Source organism: Desmodus rotundus, chromosome 3, assembly GCF_022682495.2.
Source record: "Desmodus rotundus isolate HL8 chromosome 3, HLdesRot8A.1, whole genome shotgun sequence".
Taxonomy (NCBI): Eukaryota; Metazoa; Chordata; class Mammalia; order Chiroptera; family Phyllostomidae; genus Desmodus; species Desmodus rotundus.
This window is the reverse complement of record NC_071389.1, coordinates 45,607,859-45,635,374: the sequence shown is the minus strand read 5'-3', so window position 1 is coordinate 45,635,374 and position 27,516 is coordinate 45,607,859. Positions and strand designations below refer to the sequence as shown.

Here is a 27,516-nt window from a genome sequence, read left to right as displayed (position 1 = left end):
ACGCTGGCTGAAGCTGTCTATTTTGCTGGAAGGGAGAAGGAGGAGAGTGAAGGATGGAGGAGTAGAGTATGGAATCGGGGATCAGGCCATTTCCCATTTCCTATACCTCTGCCCGACCCCAAAGGCAATGATTACACTGAAGTCACTCCCAGGAATAGTAAAGGACCCTTGCTGGGGATAATCACAATGCTTGAAGAGGAATACTTATTTTTAAGGCAGCAGGAATAAACTTCATTGTCCTTCCCAGAGGAGAGCAAGAATTAATTATACAAGGTGGCCACCAAGTCTGGAAACCTAGCAAATCCTTAAAAAATGATTTATTGATATTACATTACAATGAATGACAAAATAGTGTTATCTGTATTTTTAGACTTTATGGCCACCCTGTAGAATCTTTGGAATAAAAAAAATTAAGATTTTGTTTTCTCCTAATTGTAAAGCTGTATACTTAGCCTAGGCACAGCTAGTGCAACACATTTCCTGAACGCACAGGCTCCATTCCCTTTACCAACTACTTATAACAAGCACGGGTCACTTACAGGAGAAAAACACTGTCAGCATTTAGCAGCATTTCCAAACATGTTTTCTTTATCTTGAATAAAAAGTAAACTATTATTTTAGTTGGGTAATTCCATATGGTGTTATTATATCTATACAGAAGATACGATCTTTTAACATTTATGTAGGTGAATATTTCTTACTTTTTGAGGATTTAAAAAAGACTCTGAGGATTTTATTTTTGCACAAAAAAAGTAAGGGAATGATGTCCACCCATGAGCATCAGACCAGCAGTGTAAGGAGACCCTCCAAGAGCTCAAGTTCTGGTGCATGAAGTGATTTGACATCATCCCCTAGGTCTCAGCTCTTAGAAAGGAATTTCAGAGGGATAAAAGCAATAAGTATCCATATAATTTAATAGCCTAGGAAGGGAAGAAACAGATGTAAAAAAAAAAACCAAGTCTAATAAACATAGCAGAAGCCCAATCCTTTCATTCCAGGATGTCTGAAAAGGAGAGATTCTATGGTGCATGGACACAGAAAAGGAGGTGCTCCTAGCAGAAAAAATAAACGTGGATACAGTCACTCAAAATCAGAGAAGTAACCACCAGGAGCTATTGGCTTCGACCTCGTTGTCTCCAGAGGGGCACGAAGCATGTGGGACAAAGTCCAGGCTACAGTCCTTGCCATTCCCAGGCCTGCTGGTGCTATGGTTCAACAGCCTTTAGGGGATGGGAGAACCAGAGAGCACCACCACCAAGGGTAAAAAGGCTGCTACTATGGCAACAACATGACTGTCAAAAATCAGCTAGAGCTGGGGATATACACTGTTAGAAATCCAGCCTGCACTTGCTTTCTTGTGAAGGGCTTGACACATGTGCAGAGATATCTTCAACATGTCTAGATGACCCTTCCTTTGAAAGTCAGAGAAGAGCCTCTTCAGTAACTCTTTTTACTCATTAGTTTTTATATCAGATCACCACTTAAACTAGAAAAGACGCAAGCTATCTCAGCTAGCTTCTAATTGGGACACGGCACCAGTACTACACACACAATTGAGAGAATGACCACTTCTTATGGTTCTTCCTCCAGGTAGGCTCAGTATGCTTCTTTGGACTCTATAGGTGTGATCTTGTTCGAGAAAAGCGTGTAAACATAGGGCCAGATTTTGTTAGTCTCCGTTCCAGAAAATTGGTGGAGCACTCCTCGGCTCCTGAAAAACAAAGTCAAACCCACAAAGGCATTTTAGGTTCCCTTTTAACACAGTATTAGAGCCAATGAAGGTCCTGGATAAAATGTAAGCATGATCTTATAGTCTATATCACACACGACAAAGAGCCTAACTAGCCCCTTCAAATGCACCAACACCCCCCCACCCCGGGTGTTATCTAACTAAGACCATAGCTTTTCAATTGCGGCATGCTTGCCACGATGCCACCTTTCATTCTTCCCTTTAAAACATATCAAAGAAGGCCCCCGTGGCTACTGTTGAAACGGGCAAGTTTATGAAACTCGGGAAGGTGGTGCTGGTCCTGGCCGACGCTACTCTGTGTCATTGTGAAGAACATTGATGCTGGCCCCTCAGACCATCCCTACAGCCATGCTCTAGTGGCTGGAATGGACCACTACCCCCACAAAGTGACAGCTGCCATGGACAAGGAGAAAATTGCCAAGAGGTCATAGACCAAGTCTTTTGTGAAAGTTTATAATCACCTCATGCCCACAAGGTACTCTGTGGATATCCCCTTGGACAAAATTGCCATCAAGAAGGACAACTTCAGAGACCCTGCTCTGAAACACAAAGCTGGACAGAAGACCAAGGTCAAGTTCATGGAGAGGTACAGACTGGCAAAAACAAATGGCTCTTCCAGAAGCTGTGGTTTTAGATCTTTTTTGTTTCAGTCATTAAAAAATTTTTTAAAAAGAACAAAAAATATATGAAAGAATAAGATTATTCTTTGGGGACAATCCAAAATCTGCCTCACTACACATTCCTGAAAACCAAATTACTGACCAAGTTTGGTCTCTAAAACCATTACGTTGGCAATGATTGTGAAACACAGGATGAGTCACAACAGTCTGATCAGGAACCTCTGATCTAAGGGCTAAACTACTTGGAGGTGACAAGGTCAGCAATGGACCACAGCGAAGGCTGTAAACTGCTGTCCCGGGTGCAGATACACATGTGGTTTCACTGGGCTGACACGCTGTGAGAATTTTAAAATTTGTCGCTAATATAAAAATCGGGATTCCTTTTCTCCACACAAAGAGCCAGATTTCTACTCCCCTCTTGAAAACCAGGGATCATTGGTCACAATGGGCCTGAGTGCCCCATGGTGATTAACTGGCTGGAGCCGCACAGAAGCTGTACAGTTCCACTGTCACTCAACTGCCCCTATCAGGCCTGACACTCCTTGCAATACCTGCCTGGCCCCTGAAGCCATTCAAATTTGCAATCTTCAGCTTATAGTTTTCCAGACACATGGAGGCCAAAAGTCCCATCCAATCTTCTAAGATATTTATGTGTGGCAGTGTCAAGATGTAAACCATTATTTTGGCCACTTAAAAATAAAAATGAAAATAAGTCTAGATGCAATTTATAGCCAGAGATGATCAGGTTTCAGAGCTTATAGTTTCAGCATAAAAGTACTGGGCATTATCTCCCACGAACAACCCCAGCATTTCAACTGACTTCTGGGGATGTGCTGGGGCTTTTAGGGCTTATCTGTCTGAGAGAAACACTACCACCCCCCACCCCCCACCCCCAGGCCCTTCTCATGAAGCTCCACACCTTTCCCACTGGCTGACTGCCGTGAAAACACTGAAGCACACTCACTTGTACAGTTCAATGACTGGCTTTGCCACATCCTTGTACTGTCTCAGCCTGGCAGCAACTGCTTCAGGTTTATCATCCTCCTGCTGGACCAACGGTTCACCAGTGACGTCATCAAGCCCCTGCAAAGACCAGAGAAACCAGTTAATATGGGCAACAGTGGGGCCACTTCATAGGTAAAAACTTTCCAGTGTGAAAGCATGTATTCATCTTTGATTCCTACCACATAATGACTTAGGCCTGGGCAACCATGGTAATGGCAAAGGTACTTGAAAAAGAAAATGCACTCTTAACAGCAATTTAACCTTACTTCATGAGAGCTGACATTAAATCTTTATTAACTTTTTAGATCCTTGCAAACATGTTCCAGTGCTGTTGATATATGATCTCTCCAATTCAGTTTAAATTTCCATTGCAGCCTCCTTCCCCCAATAAGCAACCTTCAAACAATGTCACTCTGGCCCTCTAAACATTCCTAAAGCTGCCTTGCTTTCTAACACCTGAGTTCCTAATGTAGAAAATTAAATGTTTCAAGGAACCAACTGGTTTTCTTAAGAAAAACACTAATCCAGGAGAAGGTATTTCAGTCCCATTTCAGCTAACTTTCAAATTCTATCATGTAGCTTTTCTAAGGTTAATCCTACTCAGGTTATTTTAGTAAAAAATCAAGTAATGCCTTAACTAAAGTTGAATTAAAACAGGCATATCATACACCCATGATAATCAGGAACAAACATTCTGAGAACTAAAAAAAAAGCAAAAAAAACCCCACCTTATTTTTGATGTATTTTAACCTCCTACGGAACCATACTTACGAATAGCAAATTCAACACATCAGAATTTTGCCTCCCATGTCCATGGCTATTACCCACAAGGGGAGATAATCAAAAGAAATAAATCTGTCAAAAGGCAGGCTAGAGCAGAACCAAAAGGCTTAGGCAACTCAACTGGATAATCAGAAACTGGCTCTAAATTGGAAACGCACTGCAATCCCATTACAGCTCAGGGTCTTGGGTACATAATTTACACTCAGGATTTATTGGTGAGCCACATAATTATCCTGTGTGTGTTTCATGTCCGTTACCTTATACAACAGGAGCGACAGGGATGGGAGAAGCTGTACATCACCTATATCCCCCTCTCCTTTATTCTACTTTTGGCTGCAAAGCTCAGAAATCATTTCTGGGATTCTGAGCACCAGCAAATACAACTGTTCCCAGAAAGAGCAGAATGATACGCGGGCAACAGCACCGTCCTTCTGGGGGAGCCAGACCACAGCAGCTGGTTGAGTTGGCCCAGACACTTTCACTGCTGTCTTCGGGAGCAGCACTGTAACTACAGGTGTTCTTTTTGAGAAACTCAGTCTTTGCAAAGTAAGTCAGTGTCAAAGCTTCTCAAATTTTATGAAACCTTTGCAAGGCCAAGTCTAGGCAGGCCAAATGTGAAGCATTTGTGTTGGACTTCAGGGCATATTCAGAACCCTATTTTCTTCCTCTTCCATTTTCCCCCTATTCTAAACTTCTTGTGATGGAAAGGAGAAGAGATCTAATAAAGAATTCCAGATCTACTTACATTTTAAAAAGAAGTCTTCAAAAGGAGACTGGTGCTCAGTCCAAATAGTAAGACTCACTGGAACTTTACTGAACTTGTGGCACCCAGGAGTTAGGAAGGCATCCTTAATGTTTGTTGCTAGGTTGCTTTTTAAAAAGATTATTAATATTTCATATACCTAATAAAGATGAGAATACCATTTTTCTCAGATCCCATCCAGGAATCGATGTTACAAACTTTAACTTACATTCCTTAACTACTAGTGAATGAGCATTTTAAATATTTGTTGGCTAAGTATATTTGCTCGTTTCTGAATAGTTTCTTCCTATCTTTATCCACTTGTCCACTAAAACGTTTTACCTCTCTCTCGTCAGTCTGTGAGAGTACTTTGTATTTTCTTACTTGTACATTAGGTGGATTGAAGTCCAGGTTGTAGACCCTTCCACTGGGAGGGTGAATCCAACGGCGGCTGAGACGGTCTTTGAGCGTTTCAAATGGAATGTTCAAAGTGATCACTAGATCCAGGTCACAGATTCTGTCCAAGGCTTCAGCCTGAACTAATGTCCTAGGAAAACCTAAATGCCAAAAATAAAACACAACAAATGCAAGACATTTCTCAATTATAATTATTCAATGAAATATTACCCACTTCCAAAATTTAGTGTCAGAAAATTGCTACTCTTAATGTGATTCCAGCATTGGGAATACTCAAAGATTAAGGAGTCACATGATAAAAGTAGAAAGTGTACTAATCTAACAATCACGTGACTAGTCCCAGGTCCAGTCTCCTCTCTGCTCTTGACCACCTGTGTGAACTTGGACAAGTTATATCACCTCCATTTCCTCTTCTGATAAAGAAGTGAAGGGTCAAAATTATATTTGTGTCCTTTTAGCTCTATCAGTTTGAGTATATTATTCTTAGGTTGCCACAAAAAACTGTGTATTTTTTTTAAGAGCCTAAATCAATTAAAGTAGGGTCCTTCACTCAGGCTTTGGAGCCTGCTCCTTAACAAGGTGGGCAAAAGTTCAATCTTAAAAGAACTGGTGCCTTTAAAACTATCTCGATACTGAGAAATTTAGAAAGTCAGCCTAGTTTTCCATTTGTGGGGAAATAAACAGCAAAACTGAAATTTGGGCACATGAGCATCTCTTCCTTTTTTCTCTTTAAGCGTAAACTCTTGGTGACTCCTAATTATCTTTCTTTCCCAGGGATTAATCTGCTTTAAATGTAACTCCAAGTTTGGCTGGGATGGGACTACACAATGGTATATTTCTCCCAAAAAGAATCATTTCAGGTTGTCCGCTCTGTTAAAAAAAACCTTCCTGTATCTAACATTATTTTTTTTTTTAAATGTCCTTTAAATCTTAGGAAAAAGTGTCAGGTAAACGGGAAGCTGGAAAGCTGATTAGAGGTATGACAGGAAGTGCAACATTCAGAAGAGAAACTTTTGAATCACTAATCTATCTCCACCTTTCCATCATTGGAAATAATGAAGATGACCATGCAAAGATGGGTCTTCATGGCCCTAAAACACTTCATATTCAAAGAACTCCTTTTCCTACTGCAAGAAGTCAGTTCAAACATGAGTGAACATGAATGTCCTGTGCTCTGTGTTGAAATCCTAAAGTGGTATGAAGGTCAAATTGATTTCAGAGTGCTTGTTGAGTTAAAAGTGACAAATTCCATCCAAAGGCTATCTCTACGCCCCTGCTTCAGGTACAGACCACTGCTGAAAACTCTCTCCGATACTCCCTTCAAAGCCTTCCTTATTGCCTGTCCACGAGGCCAGGCCCCTCTCTCCAATGCCCGTCCTTCCCAGGCTCCTCATTTTTTCCATAAAGAAACAGGTTCTCCTCTCCACATTGCAGGGGTCTGGGCTAAATCATGGATGAAATTCCTGGATTTCCTGGGTCCTGCATGTTACCCAGTTGCAACCCAACTCACCTGTTTCCACAATTTCACCTTCAGGCTGCCATGATACCATTTTCCTCATCTATATTTCTCTAATTTACTCTTCTTTTGCCCATTATCAAATGATATGAAGCCCAAAGGTGACTTTGGCTGTATCAACTTATTTTCAACATTGCTCTCTGCAGGCCTCGTTAGCTCTTTTCTGTCGTTGAGCGTGTCAAAGATATCTCAGCCTCAAGGCCTTGCACTTGCTGTTCTACACCCAGAATGTTCTTCCTGCAGATCCCTGAATATCTGACTCCTTATCATTTGGGCTATGTGTGCATATGTAGCTAACTTCTCAGGGTGACTTCTGGAAGTAGTATATTTAAAATAGCCCTATTCCCCTCCCATTTTCTATCTTATTACTTTTACTTATTACTTTTTAAATTTTCCATTATTTTTACTGTAAACAATTTCTTATTATTTACCTACTTTCTACCCCTACCTCACTTCCTGAGAAAAGGGACTTTGACTTAATCATTGCTGTACCCTTTAGTGCCTAAAAAACATCGACACAGTTGGGCAATTTAGTATATGGCCTTATTTCCAAAGTTTATGCACTGATAAACTTGCTTATACTTTGCATTTAAGGTTGCAAGCCCATCAGAAATTATTTCCAACTCTTACAAAATTCAACATGTGGTCTGCAGCCCAGTGCAAGCCTGGGTCGCAGTAAGTGCAGAAACAAGAGAAAGCATTTAGGAATTTCATAGCAATTCCAGAGTAACTTTAAGTCTGTTGAATCTAAAATTTGGGCTTGAATTTGTTTTTTAACTTTTCTAGCAATTTGTTTTTATTGTACTTGACAAAAGGATTGTTTGGCAATGGATTGGGAAAAAATAAAACTGGACTTTCACTCCAGATGGCTTGTTCTAGGTTTCCCTTGGAGTTTACTTTCTAATTTCTCCAATAAGGGAAACCATCCAACCACCCCAGTATGTAACTTTTGATGGTGTTTATTACAGAAGGGATATAAATTAAGCTGCATCTCTTCCCAAAGAACACAAGAACAGAGAGCCAAACCTGCAGTACATTTCAACTCTACTCTTATGACAAGGAAAGACAGAATAAGTTCGAACAGAGATGAAAAGAACTTATCTTGCAGGTAACATCTAGTGCAATGGCTATCATGTGCTTAACCTGAGGTACACACATGTTCCCGCTAGGCAAAAGGGTTGTTTCAGCATTACAGACACGTCAGAAGAAATTGCCTTCATGTTCTCAGAGCTGGCCTCTTCTGATCCACTTTGCATTCAGGCTGGTTTCAATGTAGAAATTCAACCGGGACATTGGTATTTCTGATCTTGTAGTCCAGGCTCTTGTGCTAACAGCCACCCAGCCACCCTTCCTCCCGCACTCACTCTGGCTAAGCAGCCCCTTCATATAAAGGCACCCAAATGCTGTGAAATTATGCTGGAAAGTATGTTTATAGTAGCTTTCTTTTGCAATAAATGGATGGGTGATTACTATCTACTCTTCTATAGTTTCTACTTTTTTCTAATTGAGCATAGAGTATTTTCAATGAAAAAAAAAAATCTTACCTTTAAATAAAGAATTGCTGACTACTAGATTTTTGTTTCAAATCTCAACATAATTTCTATCAGACCGGGTTTGTGACCACTTGACATTTGAGGAAGTGAAATACATCATATTTGCCCAAATCACCCAAGTACACCATGGAAACCTTGGCCTTAGCCTTCAAAGGCAGCAATGCCTGGCACACAGTGGACAAACATTTAAATGTAACACTAGGGTAGTTGTCTTCCAGTTTTCCATTCAGTGATCATACTTATTTGACTAGTCCACCTTATTTTAAAATCCCAGTTTAAATCCATGAAATTTTATGACTCTTTTGAGCTCTGTAAACTCAATATGTAACCTTCTTTCTATTATGGAATGGTTTGATTGCTTTAATATCAATTTAGTAAGCACCTTCTCTTTTGATTATGAAGTTTAAAAACAAACTGAACTTTATAATCGCTGCTTTACAGCACTTGGGTGTATTCTTGAGCCCCAAATACATGGTAGCTACCAGGTAGATAACAATGCGATGCTATCTGAGTCCCCAAAGAGCAAGACTGGACCCATGTGAGTCCTCAGGGCTCAATTCAACATATGGCTACTTAGACTGGAGGGTAGGGAAGGAGTCTCAGAACATTTCAGATAAAACCATGCCTCTTTTACCTCTCCCATTAAATACCTTTACAATACTACACCCGCTCAACCAGATCCTTTCCTCTGCTTCCCTTCCCCCAACAGCTCACTGTAGATCACAACGGGGATGCTAGAGAGAGAACACTGGGAGTGGGCCTGGACACTATGCTTTGTCTATTAGTCGACGTTAGGCCTTACTTCCCCTACACTGTGCTAGAGCTTGGTCTAGAAGATGAACTTTCTGACAGAAGGCTTAAGGCATGTCTTACTCCCCTTGTGATCCTCTGGTACTGTGCCTGGTACATTCTACACTGAAATTCCAGCAAAGACAGGGCAGTGCACTTCCACATTTTAAAGGCACTCTCTCACTGAGTGCCAGGTCCTGGCCAACTGGAATTAGAAAGGTTCCTGCAGCCAAAACAACCCCAAGATCAGTCTTTATGCTCTTTTCCCAAATCCGTCAAAAAATTTTTTTCTAAAGCAGTAGCTTCCAGTACGACCCTTACTGGAGCATAGAAAGAAGATAATATAACTTCTATTGTATTTTTTTGGTTCCTTCATTTTAAGCTTCTATTTTGGAGGATACATTTTATAATGTATGTAATAAAAGTGTATGCGCACATTTATGCATATATATATAATTTGTACATAAATATTTATACATTGAAGATGAACACTCAACATATTTCCTGCTAAGTGCGCACAAAGAATTTTGGGGATCATGCCACACTGAAGACCTTAGTCCTCAGCCACAGGCCCTAGTCTTGTATTCTCGCCACTGCTCTAACAAGAAAACAGTGCTCATTATCCTTTGGATAGAGGCTGAGAGCTGAAAAAAGTAGTAGGAGAGAACTGGAAACTCTAAAAGAGACCATAACCATTTTTCCAACAAATAAAAGCTCAAATATTATTATTGGCTAACATTTCCTTGCAAACCAATCTGTTCAGCTTCCCAACTGTTTCTGAGCTCTGGGGCCCTCTGCAGGAATGGGTAGAAAATGCAACTGTGTACAAAATAAACTGAACTCAGAATGAAACTATTTTGGGTAGTCCCTACCTATTCAGCTCTCACATTCAGAACTGCTAAGGACCACAAAGAATAGTTAATTCTGGTGGCTTAAAGGTCTTCTGTTAGGACAACGGCTCTTAGCATGTCCTCCCAACCTCAAAATAGGTTCAAGTTAAAAGAACCATGCAAAATACATTAGCTCAAGGAAAGTTAAAATTAAAGAGCTCGTTTTAAGATGTTAATACTGTTGGAATGCAACCATTTCAACAGTTTAGAACAGTGATTTTCAACCAGTGTGCTGCAGTACATTAGTGTGCCACAAGAATGTTTAAAACATGTAATATCTGACTATCCAATCAGTGGCGCTGACCTCTTTCCCCTTAGATTGTCAAATAAAAAAAAATGACAATAGCCAACACAACAACAGCCGTCCAGTGGAATGAATCAAAATAATACCTAATTTTTTCTGTAAGATCAGAAAAAAATATACTTTGTGTGTGCCACAGAATTTTAGTAATTAGTTTATGTGTGCAATGAGATAAAAAGGTTGAAAATTGCTGGTTTAGAAGTACCAATAACAATGGGGAGAAAAGGCACACAACTGTAATTGAATAACAATACAAAATTAAAATTTAAAAATAAATAAATAAATAAATAAATAAATAAAAGAAGTACCAATAACAGAAATCAACCAGTTATTCCACATCTTTAAGGGTTCCCCAACTGATGGACTAAGACAAAATTATCAGAGAAGATTTAAAGGGGAAAATAAGGGTTATAGGTGCCCAGATTCCATCCCAGATTTATCATGATGAACTTTAATTTGGGGTATAAGTTAAACAGCCTAGTAAATTAGCACAAAGACTCAGCCTTAAGCTGCTGATAGCACAAGAGTACCATGAGGCAGGAATGAAACACAACTTCCAGGAACCCAAGCCACATGCATTAGCTGTAGCCCAGAATCCAAGTCAAGAAAGGTATAGCTTTGCAGTCTTTTCCACACATTGAGTGCCCCATTTTTAGGAGCATTCACACAGACAAAGCAACTCTGCTCAGGAGAAGCTGGACTAGATGGCTTCCCAGTCCACAGTTCAATAATAATTCAGCAAACACAGAATAAAGAGAAATGTGAGCTTTTACAGAAGTGGGAAAGATCAGTAGTGGGCTAAAGATAGTTTATCCAATAAATGGTGTTGGGAAAGTTGGACAGTTACATGTAGAAAAATGAAATAATACCACCTTCTTATACCACATGCAAGAATAAATCCAAAATGGATCAAAGACTTATATGTTAGACCTGAAACCATAAAAACCCTAGAAGAAAACATAGGCAGTAAAATCTCAGACACTGTTCATAGCACTATCCTATCAGATATTTCTTCCTAGGTAAGAGAAACAAAAGAAAAAAAATAAACAAATGGGACTACATGAAACTAAAAAGTTTTTGCACAGCAAAGAAAAACATCAAAATAGAAAGACAACCCACAGAATGGGGGAACATATTTGCCAACACATCAGTGCATCTGATAATGGGCTACTGTATTTTGCCATATATAAGGTGCACTTTTTTGCCCAAATTTTTGAGGGAAAATTAGGATGCACATTATACTTAGGTAGTACCTGAATTTCCTTGTATCTGTTTTTGTGTTTTGTAATTATTTGTTATATAAAATTCCCTGTACATAATGTGTTCAAAAATAAATGCTAAAATTACTTTATAATACAAAAATCTAGTAGCTAAATAAAAATAATAATCAAATTAAAAAATTAAAATGAAAGATTCTTTCCCTGAAAGTTCGGGCCAAAAATGTGGGTGCACATTACACACGGGAGCACACTGTACACGGCAAAATACAGGTAATATCCAAAAGTTATAAAGAACTTTCAACACTCAACACCAAGAAAACAAACAACCCAATTTAAAAATAGGCAAAAGACCTGAATAGACACTTCTCCAAAGAGGACATACAGATGGCCAATAGACATATGAAAACATACTCAACATCACTACTCATGAGAGAAAGCAAATTAAAACCACAATCAGATATCATCTCACACCTGTCAGAATGGCCGTCATCAACAAATCAACAAAGAACACGTGCTGGCGAGGATGTGGAGACACAGGAACCCTTTGCACTGTTGGTGGGAATGCAGACTGGTGCAGCCACTGTGGAAAGCCATATGGAGATACCTCAAAAAATTCAAAATGGATCTGCCTTTTGACCCAATGACCCACTTCTGGTACTATATCCAAAGAAACCCAAAACACTAATTCAAAAGCACATAAGCACCTCTATTTTCATTTCAGCGTTATTTACAATAACCAAGATATGGAAGCAGCCCAAGTGCCCATCACTAGATGAGTGGATAAAACAACTCATTTTACACAATGACATTTACACAATGGAATACCACTCAGTGGTAAAAAAAGAAGAAAGTCTTACCCTTTGCAACAGTATGGATGACCTGGAAAATATTATGCTAAGTGAAATAAGCCAGTCAGAGAAAGTCAAATACCATTTGATTTCACTCATATGTAGACTCTAATGAACTAACTGAACTAACAAGGAAAATGGGGACAGACTCATAGGTGGAGACCAAGATGGCAGCTAGCACTGGGGTGGTAGGTGGAGGGAGGTGAGGAGGTGGAGGGATTGAGCAAAAAGGAAAAAGGACTAATGGACACCGACAACAGTGTGGTGATTGCAGGCCTATGGGGGGGGCTATAAGGGAACTAAATGGTAGTGGAAAAAATACAATAAAAAATTATTTGAAAAAATTTTTAAAAAAGAAAGAGGCAGTGGGGAGACAGAATATCACCACCACCATCATCCAACATAACATTTCCACGTGGGAGAATGAGTCTCCTTGACAACAGAAGAGATAAACAGCATCCTAAGGGGAGACGAGGTTTCCTTTAAGGCAGAAGGACAGAGCATTCTGCATAAAGCTAGAGAGTATGTGGAGAGGAGGTTGGAGGAAAGGGTAAGGAAAGAGAATTCCAGAGAGGACAGTGAAAGAGTCAAGAATCAGGGAGAAGGAGAAGGAGAGTCAGTAATAGAAAAAGAATTTGTTTTAGAAAAAGGACATTGAGGGAGGCTGACCTTTCTATGAATAACCAAGAACCTCAGAGATGAAAGGTATATGTAAAGTATTTAAGTGCATTCCAGCTAAGAAAGTATCCTCTCCTACATACATGATTTAGACTAGGCAGGCTTTGATTACAACGATGGGCCCAAGGGTTTGCCACTCTAGCTGTGGGTGTGTATTCTTCTTTAAATACGTTTGCTTGTAGACTCTATTAAAATCAGGAGCTCTCTGAGGGCTGGGGCTGTGTTTATTCCTGAGGTGCCCAAGCAAGACCCAGGCAGTTCCACGCGGACACTGTATTCCTGGTGGGCAGGGATTACTGGCCAAGTGAACTGGATGCACACTCAAATTCTATCAACAGGTGGCAGCATTAATAATTTTTCCTTTAGAAAGAACTGCAACCAAGTTCTAGTATGCTTGTATTTTTACTGAAAGTAATCCTCAAAGACCTGTTTTCTTCATGACTAGCATATTCCAGCTTCCTTAGATGGCCTATTCCAAGTGCATATATTCCATTAATTGTGGAGGAAACCAGAAAATGCAACAGGCAAAGTAAAATAAGGACCACATTTTAAGCACAGAAAGCTGATTTTCCTCCCCACTAACGACACATGAGACTGTTCCATCACTTGATTTCTCACCAGAAGTACAGAAAACCTACCTCTTGCTTCTCCATACGAGCCTACCCCTACCTCTCGTCTCACAACCCAACCTAGAAGAGCTGCTCTGTCCTCTTGAATCAAACAGCCAATCCACATTGAAAGCCAAAATTTTATGTAGTTCAATTTCTCTCCAAATCTGGCATGCTATATCATGAACTATGGTTGCCTACAGGTTGTTTTTTACACACCCTTCCCCACCCCCTCAAAAATAAGATTTACTAGGTGCAGGGAGATGTCGCTAAATTCCTGACTGGTGCTGTGTTCCCAGCACTGCGGGCCACTGGGCCTTGGCACCTGCTCATCTCGGCCATGCCAAGAGCCTGAGAGAGGGCAGCTGGTGCCACAGCAACAAGCTGCAGCGGTGGCAGGGAACTAGGACGCTTCTGTTTTTCTAATTTGGAGTGCATTCATTCCAGAGGAAGGGCGCAGAGCCAGAGTCCACTGCCACATTCCCAAGCAGAAAAGCAAGCCCTCCACTTGACGAAAATAAAAGGGCAGTTCTGAAGGGCGACATCTGCCTATGATTGGCAGCTTGTGAAAAGGCCACACAACACCAGGCCCCCTTCCTACCAGCACTAAAAATGAAAGTTTACCATTTGTGCCAACATGGATGGACCTACAGAGTGTTATGCAAAGTGAAATAAGTCAGTCAGAGAAAGACAAATTCCATTATGATTTCACTTATATGAGATAGCTAAAGAATAATATAATTGAATGAACAAAACAAAAACAGACTCACAGATACAGAGAACAGACTGATGGCTACCGAAAAAAGGTGGGGGGTGAGCTAGGTAATCTGGTGAAAAAGGTGAAAGGATTGAGAAGTACAGATTGGCAGTTACAAAACAGTCATGGAAATGTAAAGTACAGGATAAGAAATACAGTCAGTAGTATTGTAATAACTATGTACGGTGCCAGGGGGGTACTGGAAATCCCAGGGCAACATTTCGTAAAGTGTATGATTCTCTAACCGTTATGCTGTATACCTGAAACTAATACAAAGTCATACTGAATGTACCGTAAACTGTGATTGAAAAGATTGAAAAATAAAAAAGATCTGGGGCCAACATGGAAGAGATCATCCATCTCTTCCCAGTTCGTTGGGAAAGCAAGAACCAAATTATAAATGCAGGCCGTGGCTCATCACAATTAATCACTGAATGATCAGCTAAATCTGAAAGCAGGCAGTGCAGTTATTCCTGCAGTCTTCCCTGACCCAGAGGCGTTCGTACCATTCAGGTCATCAGCCAGAAGCCTCAACAAGTGAAATTATTCAAAATCTGTTTTATGAAGGTCTTTTCTCGTTCATTTTATAATTGCCTTATCTCTTTACACAGTATTCGTTTGGATGTGTATCTGAGACCTCCATATTCCACTTCAACCAGTTTTTACTGACAGACGGTGAAAACAAGAAGCAGCTGTGTTCCAGATGTTGGCAAACAGAGCTGAGGCTACACCTCACTGTTTTGAGTTCCCTATTTCCCACTGTGCTGAGCCTTTGGACACACTCCCTCCTCACTGAAACCTCCCTGGGACACTTGGAATTCCTCTATATTATATCCCAGAGTTTAAGAGATTTGTAACAAATGAGTCCTGCTCTCAAGGAGCTTGTAGATTAGTGGTAAATGATTTTAAAACCTACATGTGCTATAATCACTACTTACTGATCCACTGATAAAGAGAAGATAGATACTCCAGAAAATGTGGTTTTAAGCCACATGTCTGCCTCTTCAAAGTGGCTTTGTGAAATAAAAGATGAATTCCTACGACGCGAACATTCTTGGGAAGTTTTCTAACTGTCATTGAGATCGGCATGATGGTTTTCCTGCTTAAGCACTTACCTTACAACCTTTGTTCTTAAACATGTTACACTAAAAATCTTTGAGCCCTTTCCCCAGTAAGGGAGAGGCATACTGCATTAAGGAAGGATATGCCATCTGCAAATCCCTTCCTCAAAGGCTCTTCTTTTTAAGAATTCTGCTTGCTTGTTTTTTAAACATAAATCTCTATGAACACATTAGGGGAAGACTGGTCCCCCTGTATCACAAAAGGAAATTATAAATAATTTTACCACAGGCCCATATTGCTCCAAGGAAAATACAGAAGCTGAGTACCCCCTACACAGTTTGAGCAACAGGCTGCAAGTGAGACCTCTCTGTCATCGAACACATTTAATCAGCCTTTTCTGTGTGTCAAATACAGTTGTAGGTACTGTCAACACGGACATGACCCAAACAGACATCATCTGCTTTCTGAGGCCTACTTTGGGGGTGAGGGTATAAGAAAGGTGGCAAACATCAAATACACAGATAAATGTGTAGTGCCACGCGATCACGAGGTAAGAAGAGAGCACGACACGGGTAGATAGGACGGTATAGGAAGGGCAATCCACATGGGTATCGGCGGGCAGAGGGCACAGGATGTGCAAAGGCTCTGCAGCATGAATGTGTATGGCACATACAGATAGAAAAATTACTAAGTAGCTACAGGACATAAGCAAAGCTTTGCTCAAGCCTGCCCTCAAGTAAAAGGTCTGAACGTGGTAGAAGGCAAAAGGAAACACAGAAGAAAAATTTAAAGTTCTGAAGGGCACAAGGACCATTCAAGAATATCTCAGCCGGCTGAACTGGTGAACAAAATGACATTTTTAAACATGCAAACTCCTGGAATATACGGCACACACCCCAAAAGCCCTCTGCAAGGAGGGAGGGAAAGAGAAGAGAAGGGAGGAAAAACTATCTAAAGCGAATCCAGTCAATCAACTGATGAATGAAAAAGTTGTGTCAAAAAGAAGTGCAAATTCATAATCAACAAAAAAGCAAACAAAATATAACCAGAGACATTGAAGCTAAGAACAATCTAACAATAGCCAGAGGGGAGTGGGGAGGGGACAGTGGGGAGAGGGGTTTACAGGAACTACTATAAAAGACACATGGACAAAATCAAGGGGCAGGGTGGAGGCGGGGGAGGGAGGTGGGACTGGCTGGGGTGGGCTGGAGGGATGGGGAGAAAAGGCAGACAACTGTAACTGAATAACAATAAAAATTTTTTTAAAAGGAGTGCAAATTTATTCACATAGAATTCATTACCACAAAATTCACTCATTTATAAAGTGCACAGTGCAAGGGTTTATAGCGTACTCACAGATGCACAACCAAGAGATCACTCAAAATAAAATGAAGAGAAGTGGTAGTGGGGGGGGGGGGGAAGCACTGCAGAAAACTCATTTAAATTTTTTAAATGTAAGACCAAAAAATGGAAAATTAATAATACAGAAGAAAATTTATAATAAATATTAGAAACAAAAGCCAACTAAAATTGGGAAGAAGGGGAGCAGAGGCAGTGGAGGTATAAAGTATAGTAAGAGGTTCACTGTAGGAAGATAATATATCCTGTCTAATCTGAAATGTGAAAATTGAAACCCAAAACGAGTGTGTCTATCTCCTAATGGCTTTCACAGTCGTAAAGAGCTCCCACTGGAATTAATACCCCTGGTGATGAAGAAAGGTGTACCTGAATTCAGTGATGATTCTTTCAGCTTCACTTCAGCTTTGGCTGCTGAATTTGAGTAAAACTAAATATTTTTCAAAAGTGGGTAAAGTATGATGCCAATCTTGTACATTTCTACCTGCACTTGTGCATGGAAAGGTGTCTGGAATGATGGTTTTCAATTATTAACCCTGGTTATTTCTGGCCAGTAGGATTTGTTGCTTTCTTTTCATATTTCCAATTGGTTTGAATGTTTTATGGTGACCGTGTATCCCTTTTATAAAAACAGTGTAAAAAGATAAAACTAAATTCTTTGCATTTTTCCACAACATATTCTATTTTTAACCGTAAGCAACTTGTTCATCTTTCCAAAATCTGGATTTTCTTATGATAGCACAATCAACAGAAATTGGTTTGCTTTACATTACTAGGTAAGATTTAATGAAGATGAGTGGCTTCATTTAGTTATTTTTCCCAGAGTATACTTAATAAGGTGTGAATATGATCATCTTTAATTATTAAAATGACAACATTCTTAAGTTCTCAGCAGTTTATTATTGAAATGTTAAGTTGTAACAGGATCTTAACATTGATGATAACAACCCATATCTGCCATTGGACATTATACTACATTCCAGAACTGCGCTAAGGGTTTTAATTTTGTTCGCCAGTCCTTGCAAAACTATGCCATACATACTTGTATGTTATGGATAATAGAAAAAGAATCCAAGAAAGGTAACTCTGCTTGTTCAAGGCTACCCAGCTGCTAAGTCATTCAGGCAGGTTTGACCCACAAGTTCATGCTTTTTCTACCACATTACCATTTTCTTAGTACGGTGCTTTGTGTATACTAAGTGCACAATTAACTGTTTCATTTTAAACCAGCAAAGCATACCTCAGAAGTTTTGGATGAAGCTTTGTAATAAATTTTCTTGGTTTATTCAATTCCCAAGATATCTGCTTCATAAATTAGGGAAGTAGGCTCTCCTACCACCTAAAATTAGGATTTGAAGACAGTCTCATCTTGTCTTTATAGACTTCTGATTAACTAGTAATAACAAATGTCATTAAGTACAACTACAAGTATATGAGAAGACATGCCCCAATGCCCTGGCCAGTGTGGCTCAGTTGGTTGGAGCATCATCCCATACATCAAAATGTTGTGGGCTTGATTCCAGGTCAGGGCACATACCTAGGTTGCAGGTTCGATCCCCAATCAGGGTGCTTACAGAACGTGGCCAATTGATGTTTCTCCCTCACATCTTTCTCTCTCTCTCTCTAACCTCCCTTCCTCTCTAAAAAAAAAAAAAAAAAAAAAGCAATGAAAGAGTGTCCTTGGGTGTGGATTTCAAAAAAAAAAAAAAGACATGCCCCAAATATAGAGAAACCACAGTTTAACATCTAAAGTGTATATAAGTCAAAAATTTTAAATCAAGTTAAAAAATAAGTTATTCACTCTTTCAAACTCAAGTTATTCAGTCTTTTAAACTCAAAGTTTTAAATTTTATTTTTACCTTCCTTCTAACTCATACTTAATATTAACTTTGACATGTATTCAACTCCCTGTTTTTGAATTCATGCAGTATTTAACTTTTGCCCCACCCACTTTCCCAGCCTCTTTGCTCATATTGTTGGTTTTAGGATTATCCAACTGCTTGTGGTTTCCAGAACACATCGTGTTGTTTCACGCCCCTCTAACGTTTGCATATGATGTTCCCTCTGACTAGCTGTGGTGTCGCCTTCTCCAGGAGGCCTTCCTAGTATCTGTCTCTCTCCCAAAACAGGGCCACAGCCACTTTGTTTTCCGTGTAGCCTCTCCCCTTTTGTCCCTCCCCCTGTGCAACTGGAGATGCAGCACTTGCTCCTTCTGCACTATGAGGTCAGGACGCGTGCTATTGCCGCCTCAGACCCATTCCAAGCACATCAGGACACATAAAAATGTACACTCCATTCATTGTTTGATCTCTGAAACAAGTTTTTCTAGGGTGTGCTCAAATATGTGGGTACAGATGTTTTCCACATGGCCCTTAATGCTTACATATTAAAATCTACTCATCCTCTGAAAAAGAACCACATAAACAAAGTCAGGATTGTCTGCTATATTAAGATTGCTCCTCACCCCAAGGCAGCAGCCAGACCAATCAGAAGAAGTCTACCAGAGATGGACATGGGAACGGGGTCTCAGGAGGGAACCCAGCCAAATGAAGAAGAGACTCAAGGCTTTACCATGTTTTTCACTTAGATACTCTTGAGCTCATATTGACAAAATTGATAAAAAAGAAAAGAAAAAATGAGTTCCTATTGGTTGGATTTAAATCAAAGAAATAAAAGACGACCCTCACTGCCTAGGGTAACCAAAGGTTGGATCATCACTAGACTCAAACTCCAAGGGGCCAGCCCCTGCCCACTCTGCTGCTCTACTGTGATGTCTGGGCAGTGATCAACCCACAACCCTTCGGCTTACGGGAAGAAACTCCAACCGACGGGGCCACACTGCCCAGGGCAGGGTTGTAATACCTCTAATGGAATCCACAGCTAGATATAAAACCTGAACAGGCTGTGCACTCTGAACAAGGTGTGTCATAAGAGAGTATACTACATTTCAATTCAAGTGGCATCAGAATGACTCTGTAACCTAACCCTGCTGGGTAACTGTCTTTTCTCTCTAACTCAACCAATAGTGCTTTATGTAGAATACTGTTGCTTAGTCCGATCTAAATACAGACAATATTTCTTCTTGTTGCCCACCTTCCTCTGGGGAAGCCATGTGTTCTTTCTCAGAATACTAGTCAACCTGAAATTAATTATATGCCTACAAATCCTTTCATTTAAGAATATCCAAATACTTAATCAATTTAGGAAGTATAATCAAAGATAGGCCTCAGGTTTTGTATTTCTTCTTCTAAGAATGTTATTTTAAAGTGACTAAATTTATTTTAAAGCACAAATTTAAAGATGCAAAACTTTTGTGGAGAAGATTATTATGGCCGTCTGGCTATAATAACAACTTTTTTAATCATCCAAACCCAACCAACATATAGATGTGGACCCTTCATGAAACCCAAACATACAACAAGCAAATGCCGTGATCAGACTCTACGCCCAAGGCACTAAAATAACAACAACAATGTGCTCACATAGAAAATGAGCAAAACAACAACCATTTAAGGAGTGCTGCCCAAACTGTCCCTCCAGTGAGAATTGGGATGTGGAAAAAAACAAAACCAAACACTTGTCAGACAGTCACACTGTCTAGGGGCATGGATGGGTCTCTGGCAATGCGGCACTCAGACTAATTATACACACACCCGTCTTTGTCCCTGCTGTCATCTCACCAAGAATACATTCCTTTCTTGAAAAAAATCTTCCCACTTAGCTCTCAGAACAGACACCATCTGCGCCATGACTGGCTGAATGCGTCTTCATCGGGAGCTCCTTGATAAGCTACTCTGCCTCTATTCTCTCTCCAGTAACTTTTCCTCCTTTCCCCTTCACTGACCCAGTGCAAAGTCAGTCATATTTATACTTTATTCACTTTAGAAACGCCCAGGATTTAACAGGTGTTTCAGCCTTTTATGTAGGTATAACAAACACTGGTTGAACCAACAGAGCTACCGTGAGGGGCAAGTCATGAGTGTGTCAGGAAGGACAAGGCTGGTGAGGCACCGAAGATTTCGATTGTTCAATCTCTGCCTGGCAGACATAACTGCCACAGTACCCCAGCAGAGTCCCATCAATTCTGCAACACTCTGCATTCCTGAGGAACCATTCCAACCGCTTCGAACCTCCCATTCGAAGTTTCAGAGTATACATCATTGGTTATCTGATACACTTTTCAGGACCACACATCTGAAGGGAAATGAGTAAGATAATCTACTACCTCTCACATGCATGCGCGCGTGCACACAAACATACACACGGAGTGAAAGAGGAAAAGCGTAATGCTTTTTCTCCCACAGAGAATGTCTTCAGTGACCTTCCAAAGAAAACTATCATACCCTTTGTTCTTGAAACATCCCCTACATTCACAAGGACAACAACAAAAAAAATGCCCTTGGCATTCCTTATAATATGTGATTCCGAACTTACAGGGTTATTGGCTTTTTTCTGTAGACATATGTTGCCCGGTGGGATCTAACACTCTTCAGAGCATCTGATCCAGAAAGAAAAATATGGAGGGGGTAAGGTCAGAGCAGCCATGTGCCAGCGCAGGACAGTAAAACACATTGCAGAGTCCGAACGAAATATGCCACGTCCACCCCCTGGCGTTTGTTTTCCCAGCACTGCCTTTTATTTCACACCGAGGCCTCTGAGTGAGCATGCACCCTGGAACACCTCAGGTCTGAGGCCGTGGAACTCTCAGGCAAAACAAACACATGCGAAACACTGCACACATTCAAGCCACTCAGACTTCTGATTTTTTTTTTTAATCCCAGAATTGCCTACAGAAAGTGCCCGTTAGCATTCAACGCTGCTCTGGATGCAACAAATGGAGCACTCAACCGTGGGCCGAATGATGGTTCTCATTCTAAAGGTATCTTCATCTCCAACGAAAAGGCTTAAATTGCATTCCACTTGTAATTCCCAATTTTAAGGCTGTTCTCTGTGAAACCAAACTCTGACAACAAATTTAAAATATTCTGATACCTACACCTAAAATCATCTGGCAGACAATTCTGTTACATCTTGCTATCTGGAGATAAATTAGGACCAAGTTTTAAGAACACACAGGTTACTGTTCAAGTGCACAAGTTGGCATTCAAGTTTAGACATGAAAAATGTCTAATACTAACAAACCTTCCTACTGGCTCCACCTTATTTCCAGCCTTCTTTGAGAAAGTGAAGAATTTGTATTTGTTTTAAAGAGCTGGTTATTATGCCCTAGTTACTATTTCACCTTAAGATCACCTAGTAAGCAGTAAATACCTTCTTTATGAAACAAAAAATGGTTTCATAACAAATTTGGAAGTCTTGTGCATTATATTTCTCTGGTAGGATAATTTTTCCTAAAAATTAAAGAAAACTATTTTTAAAATACTGCTCTCACACATTAAACTTCTAAGGAAATTAAAGAAAGAAAAAAAGGGAGGGAACCCCATACACATATATACATATTAATGCATAAAGGAGTGTTTCTCACCCAGCTGAAAAGTACACTGTGAAGGCGAGGTCGTGCTGAACTTTTTTTTAGCAAGGGCATGGCTGAACAAACCACAGAGCATTCCCCAACCCCATCCTCCAGCCCCCTTGGTGTTCCCTTGGCTTCCAGCCACTGGACTCATTTCCACCCACCATTTGCAGGATGCCTCTCTACAGCCATATGGACCAAGATGATGAGTCATCTGTCATCCAGAATTTTTCTCTTGACCTTTCCACACTCAATCACCTTTCACACACTCAACAGGCACGTCGTCTGCAGAGCACGTGCCCTGCACCTAAGGAGTTTAAGGCTGAACATGGAACTCAGCATTCCTGACACTCCTCACTTTGCCAGATGGATTTATTCCAGAGCTTTAAAGAAATATCAAAACTCAAAAAGTGACCAGATGGGGGTTCAAGGAGAAAACATACAAACTCAGTTAGGAGACTGACGTACTTTATTAAAAACAGGCCTACGATGTAAAAGAACTTCAGTTATTTACCCCAAGGGAAAAGTTATGGCAAAAGCAAAGCATTGAAAAGATACATAAAACAATCCACAACTGAAACTGACTTTTCAACTTTGCATAGTTAAATGCTGTTTGCAAAACTACTTTTGAACTTAATTCTTTACGCAGTCACCAAGGAAAAGAATAAAGGCCTGCACATGGTGTACAACAAATAATAGAATCTCATACTTCTACAGCACTTACAACATGCAAGCATTCTGCTACGCTCTTCGCATACAGTCACTCACTTGATCCTTACAAGCCCCTTTCTGCTCCCCGTTTCCGTCAGGAACGGGATGCGCAAAGGTGAGGTGTCTGGCCCGAGGTCACACACACTGGCTGTAAATGGCAGAGGCGAGATTCAAAGCGGGCAGCCTGGCACTACCTGGGGTAAGTCACTATTAGACTGACCGCCTTCCCCAAAATGTGTAACATAGATGATCACTTTTTAAAACAGAGTTTTAAGTGAACTTAAAAAAGTTCACCTTATAAGTTGAGAAGACTTACAATTCAAGAGTTTAAACTTGGGAAATTACTGTTAGGTGGTAGCAAAGCCAAAGTTTGTTAGTCATGGCAAACACCTACCCAAGAAGTGTCAGAGGGCTAACTTTTGAGAGCAAAATTGTAAAGTCTGGAGAAATTAACCTGGCTGAACAAGTGTAGGGAAGGTGATAATAGCCAAGAAACTCAAAAGGCTTGGAAGACAGTAAAAGAAACCCCAGGACTGTGATACCTAACATCACAATCCTGTCCCTTCTTTCTGCTCAGTCTGTTCTCTCCCAAATGGTATCTCCCCTCCAACACACTGCTATTGTTTAAATTCAGACTGTCAACTATCCCACCAATCTCTTCTCTGGCTTTTAGTCTCCACTGCCTCCCTGCCCCCAGCACCTAATCTCCCCTCTGCTGCTAAGCAGAGAGTCTTTCTGAGACACAAATCTGAGCATGTCATGCCCCTACTTAGTAAGTCTTCAATGGTCCCAATAGCCAACGATTTCCAGTTCCACCATCTCTGTATGGAATCCAATACCACCCCCTCCAGGATTTCTCTTGCTTCCTCCTGCCTGTAAGCCCAGCAAATACTAGGCTGTCATTCCTCTCTTATCCAGTTCACACTGCCCCTCTGCTGAAAAAAAATCTACCTTCCCAACCCTTATTCATCACCCTACAAAACATCACTTTACCTCTTTTTCAAAAGTTGTTCCAATCCTTACTATCACTAACACACCATAATTTTCTCCTTTAGGTCCTGAGGGTACCACATATATATATACTTCTATTTTATACTTCAGTGATTAATTTTTTACATACCTGACTCCCCTACTAAAATATAAGCCCTTAAAGAATAGCAACGTCTTACTTTTTTTTTTAAATCCTCACCCAAGGAAATGTTTTTATTGATTTGAGAGAGACAGAGAGACAGAGAGAAACGTCGATGTGAGAAACTTCAACTGGTTGCCTCCTGTACATGCCTTGACCAGGGATCGGACCCACAACATTTTGGTGCACAGGACTACGTCCAACCAACTGAGCCACCTGCCCAGTGTGGCAATGTCTTACCATTTTATCAACAGCACTTAATAGTTTCTGACACACAGAAGACGTTTTATTCATTATTGCCAAAAGAATAAACACATGCCTTCCGCAAGCCATTACAGTCTTTCTTTTAACAAGTTTTCAATTCAGTCCATTGGTATCCTCCAGCCCTATGAAAACACAGTTCCAAGTTTTAATGGGAGTTATTCTAATAAGATATGATCTACTTTATAATCAACTTTTGAGAACATCTGCAAAGTGAGTAACATGTTGAGTAACAGTTCACAAAGAATGCTCCACAGAACAAATCCTGGAGGTTCAGAAAATACCTCATGATATCTCCTTCTGTGAAGTATTAAATCACACTATCATATTAAATGTTTGACAAAATCCTGACGTAAAGCAAACTGATTAGCTTTGGCACTTACTTTGGGCAGGTAACTAAACCCCACTTTGTCTCAGTTTTCTCATCTATTAAATGTGGATAATGGTACCCACTTCATACAGTTATTATAGGGGTTAAAGGAGATAATATCAAGTGTTCAGAACGATTCTTGACACACAGTATGTGTTTGTAATTTTTAATATTTAAACCGACATTTTTCTAAACATATTTGAACACAAAGTCTGTTTGTGATCTAGCCATAATAAACATTGCACACTACATACTTTGAGAAGCTCTGACATAGAATATACTCCACCGTGTTAGTCATTCCGGAGGTCCATGACTCCAGACTTTAGCGCACATATAGGCAATCTGATAGTTTAAATGTAGGACAATTCCTCCGGTTTCTCTGGGGCTGGCAAGCATCAAGGTTTCAACTGTCACAGCTTCCTGAGACTTCAGTTTCACCAAATTAAGACAGAAATGACCGCATGGTGTGAACTGAAGAAAAACTGCGAGGCACTGGGAAGAACTACTTCAGCTAAGTCTACTGTCACTTTTTTTGTTCATAGAAAGCAGTATGTTCATCAAGTTTCTATTTTCTTTGCACTAAGGAATCTTGCTGCTTAGTAAGACAAAGAACCCACCCAGTCTATCTTTTTCCTTTGATCAATCAAAAGATTTATACCAGGCAAATTTAAAGTAGAAGATTCTGAATTCCAGCTTGCTGAAGTATAAAATTATGCAATATTTTGTGTGTGAACCTCTGTATGCATTTTCTTGGGTGAAATATCACAGCTGTCATCAAGGGATCCATAATGCCTAAAAGGCTAGGAACGACTGGGTTTTTAAATCAGGTCCTTGTACTGTTTAAATACGTATTAAAACTCAAACGGTATCAAAGGGCATATACGGTCAAAGGTAAGTCTCTCTCCCAACCCTAATCTTTATCCAGAGTGAACACTGTTATCAGTTGTTTATATCCTTCCAAAGATAGCTTATGCAGGTGTTTGTAAGTATATACAGTAATATTATACCACAGGTGGCAAACACAAGGCCCACGGGCCGAATCCAGCCCTCCACCTTGTTTTATCTGGCCCAGCACCTTGTTTCTACCCGGCAGCAGCGCCGAGCTCTCACTTAACTGTTAAGGAGTAGTTACATTTATACAGCCCTAAAATTACATTCAGCCCTTTGAAGGCAACTGTGAGGCTGACGTGGCCCCCGGTGAAAATGAGTTTGACACCCTGTATTATTCCATTCCTCCATTTGTTACATAAATAAGAATGCATGATACACACTAAACTGCAGCTAGCTTTGTTCAATTGGCAGTTTATCGTGAGAGCTATCCCTATTAACACAGAGGTACAGATTATTTGGTTAATGAACACACCAAAACTTAAAGCATCCCTGTGATAGATACTGGGGTTGTTACCAATGTCTTGCTATTTATAAATAATGCTGAAAATTAACATTCTTGCAGCTATATCTTTAGGCAAGAAATCCAGCACAGAATTGCTGAAAAGTATGAAGTCTTCTAAGCTGCTCCAAGGGTTGCCCATTTTATACTCTCAAAAGTACTTATTTCCTACATACTCAATAAAAGATTTTCTGTCTTTGTTAATCTGACAGGTAAAAATGATAACTCATGGTTTTAATTTGTGTGGTCTGTTGAATGAAAGAACCTCTGATTTCAGATGTGACACGTACAGCAACTTAGTCATGGAAACAAAAGGCATCATCAAAACTGGAACAATAATAGAATTCAATAAAGGACAAACTATCCACAGAAATCCAGCTTAACCCTGGCCGGTGTGGCTCAGTGGACTGAGCGACGACCTGCGAAACAAAAGAAATCCAGCTTACCCACAGGTTGGACTCACCGTCTAGTAGCCAGTGCTGATCACGCCTGTTCTCCAGCTCCAACATCATCAGGCGTGTGATCACATGATCTGGAACCAAAAGACCTTTCTCTATGTACTGCTTTGCCATACCACCAACTTCTATTAAAAAGACAGGAAAAAGGGACACTCAAAAAAAGCTTCAAAAAGCTCAAAAAAAGAGACACTCAAAAAATACAAAGCTTATAAACTCTTTTTTTTTTTTTTTGACAGCTTCCCCTTCTCTCCCATTTGTCCCTGTTGGTATGGGGGGAAAGTTATAGATAGATGTTTTTTGAGCAATGTCAAATATTGGTTTCAATAATGGCACTGCCTCCCTATTGTCTCCCAAAGAATTATAAAAGCAGCTTGTGAAGATATACACAGGCAGAAATAAAAGAAAATATAAATTAGACATAAAGTGAAAATAAGAGTAGGAAACAAACTTGAAGTCTAGAGGGAAGATGGTACATAAAAGGCCAGGAAGTCAGTCCTGGAGACTTCCTAAAGGTGAGCTACAAGTGGATACTGAGCCTCCCAACAGTTTATGATAACAAGGAAAGGCTGGCACCTACATGACTCGCAGTATAAACAGCACTAAAGGAGGCTGAGAAGCACAACCACTCCTTAAAGACCAAGGGAATAAAAATTTCCACTGTTCTTCTAGAAAGAATTCTGGGTCATATAAACAACTGGTTTATTTCCTTTCTTGGGCCTCAGTATAAGCCAGTGGCATCTGGCTGACATAACTGTAAAGCAAACTCAGTGTTACCAGTGGACTGGCAAGTTCATAAAGGGAGGAGAAATTTTTTAAAGATTTTATTTAT

At 40.2% G+C, this 27,516-nt stretch overlaps 1 protein-coding gene and 1 pseudogene across 4 annotated transcripts in view; one reads left to right on the top strand and one right to left on the bottom strand.

Annotated features, from left to right (window-relative positions):
- Window positions 1–223: 223 nt before the first annotated feature.
- AK4 (adenylate kinase 4) overlaps window positions 224–27,516 on the bottom strand; it is a 124,265-nt gene continuing 96,972 nt past the window's right edge. For 3 of the 4 annotated variants that reach the window (XM_071220934.1, XM_024565501.4, XM_071220935.1), the window contains exons 3-6: window positions 26,693–26,812; window positions 5,285–5,457; window positions 3,335–3,453; window positions 224–1,711 (exon numbers count right to left, since the gene is read on the bottom strand). In XM_071220934.1, coding sequence (XP_071077035.1) covers window positions 1,597–1,711; window positions 3,335–3,453; window positions 5,285–5,457; window positions 26,693–26,812 — 527 coding nt within the window. In that variant the 3' untranslated portion in view covers window positions 224–1,596. The remainder of the gene's footprint in view (window positions 1,712–3,334; window positions 3,454–5,284; window positions 5,458–26,692; window positions 26,813–27,516) is intronic. The other variant, XM_045199467.3, reaches the window with a different exon arrangement.
- LOC112309290 (large ribosomal subunit protein eL27-like) lies at window positions 2,001–2,384 on the top strand (annotated as a pseudogene).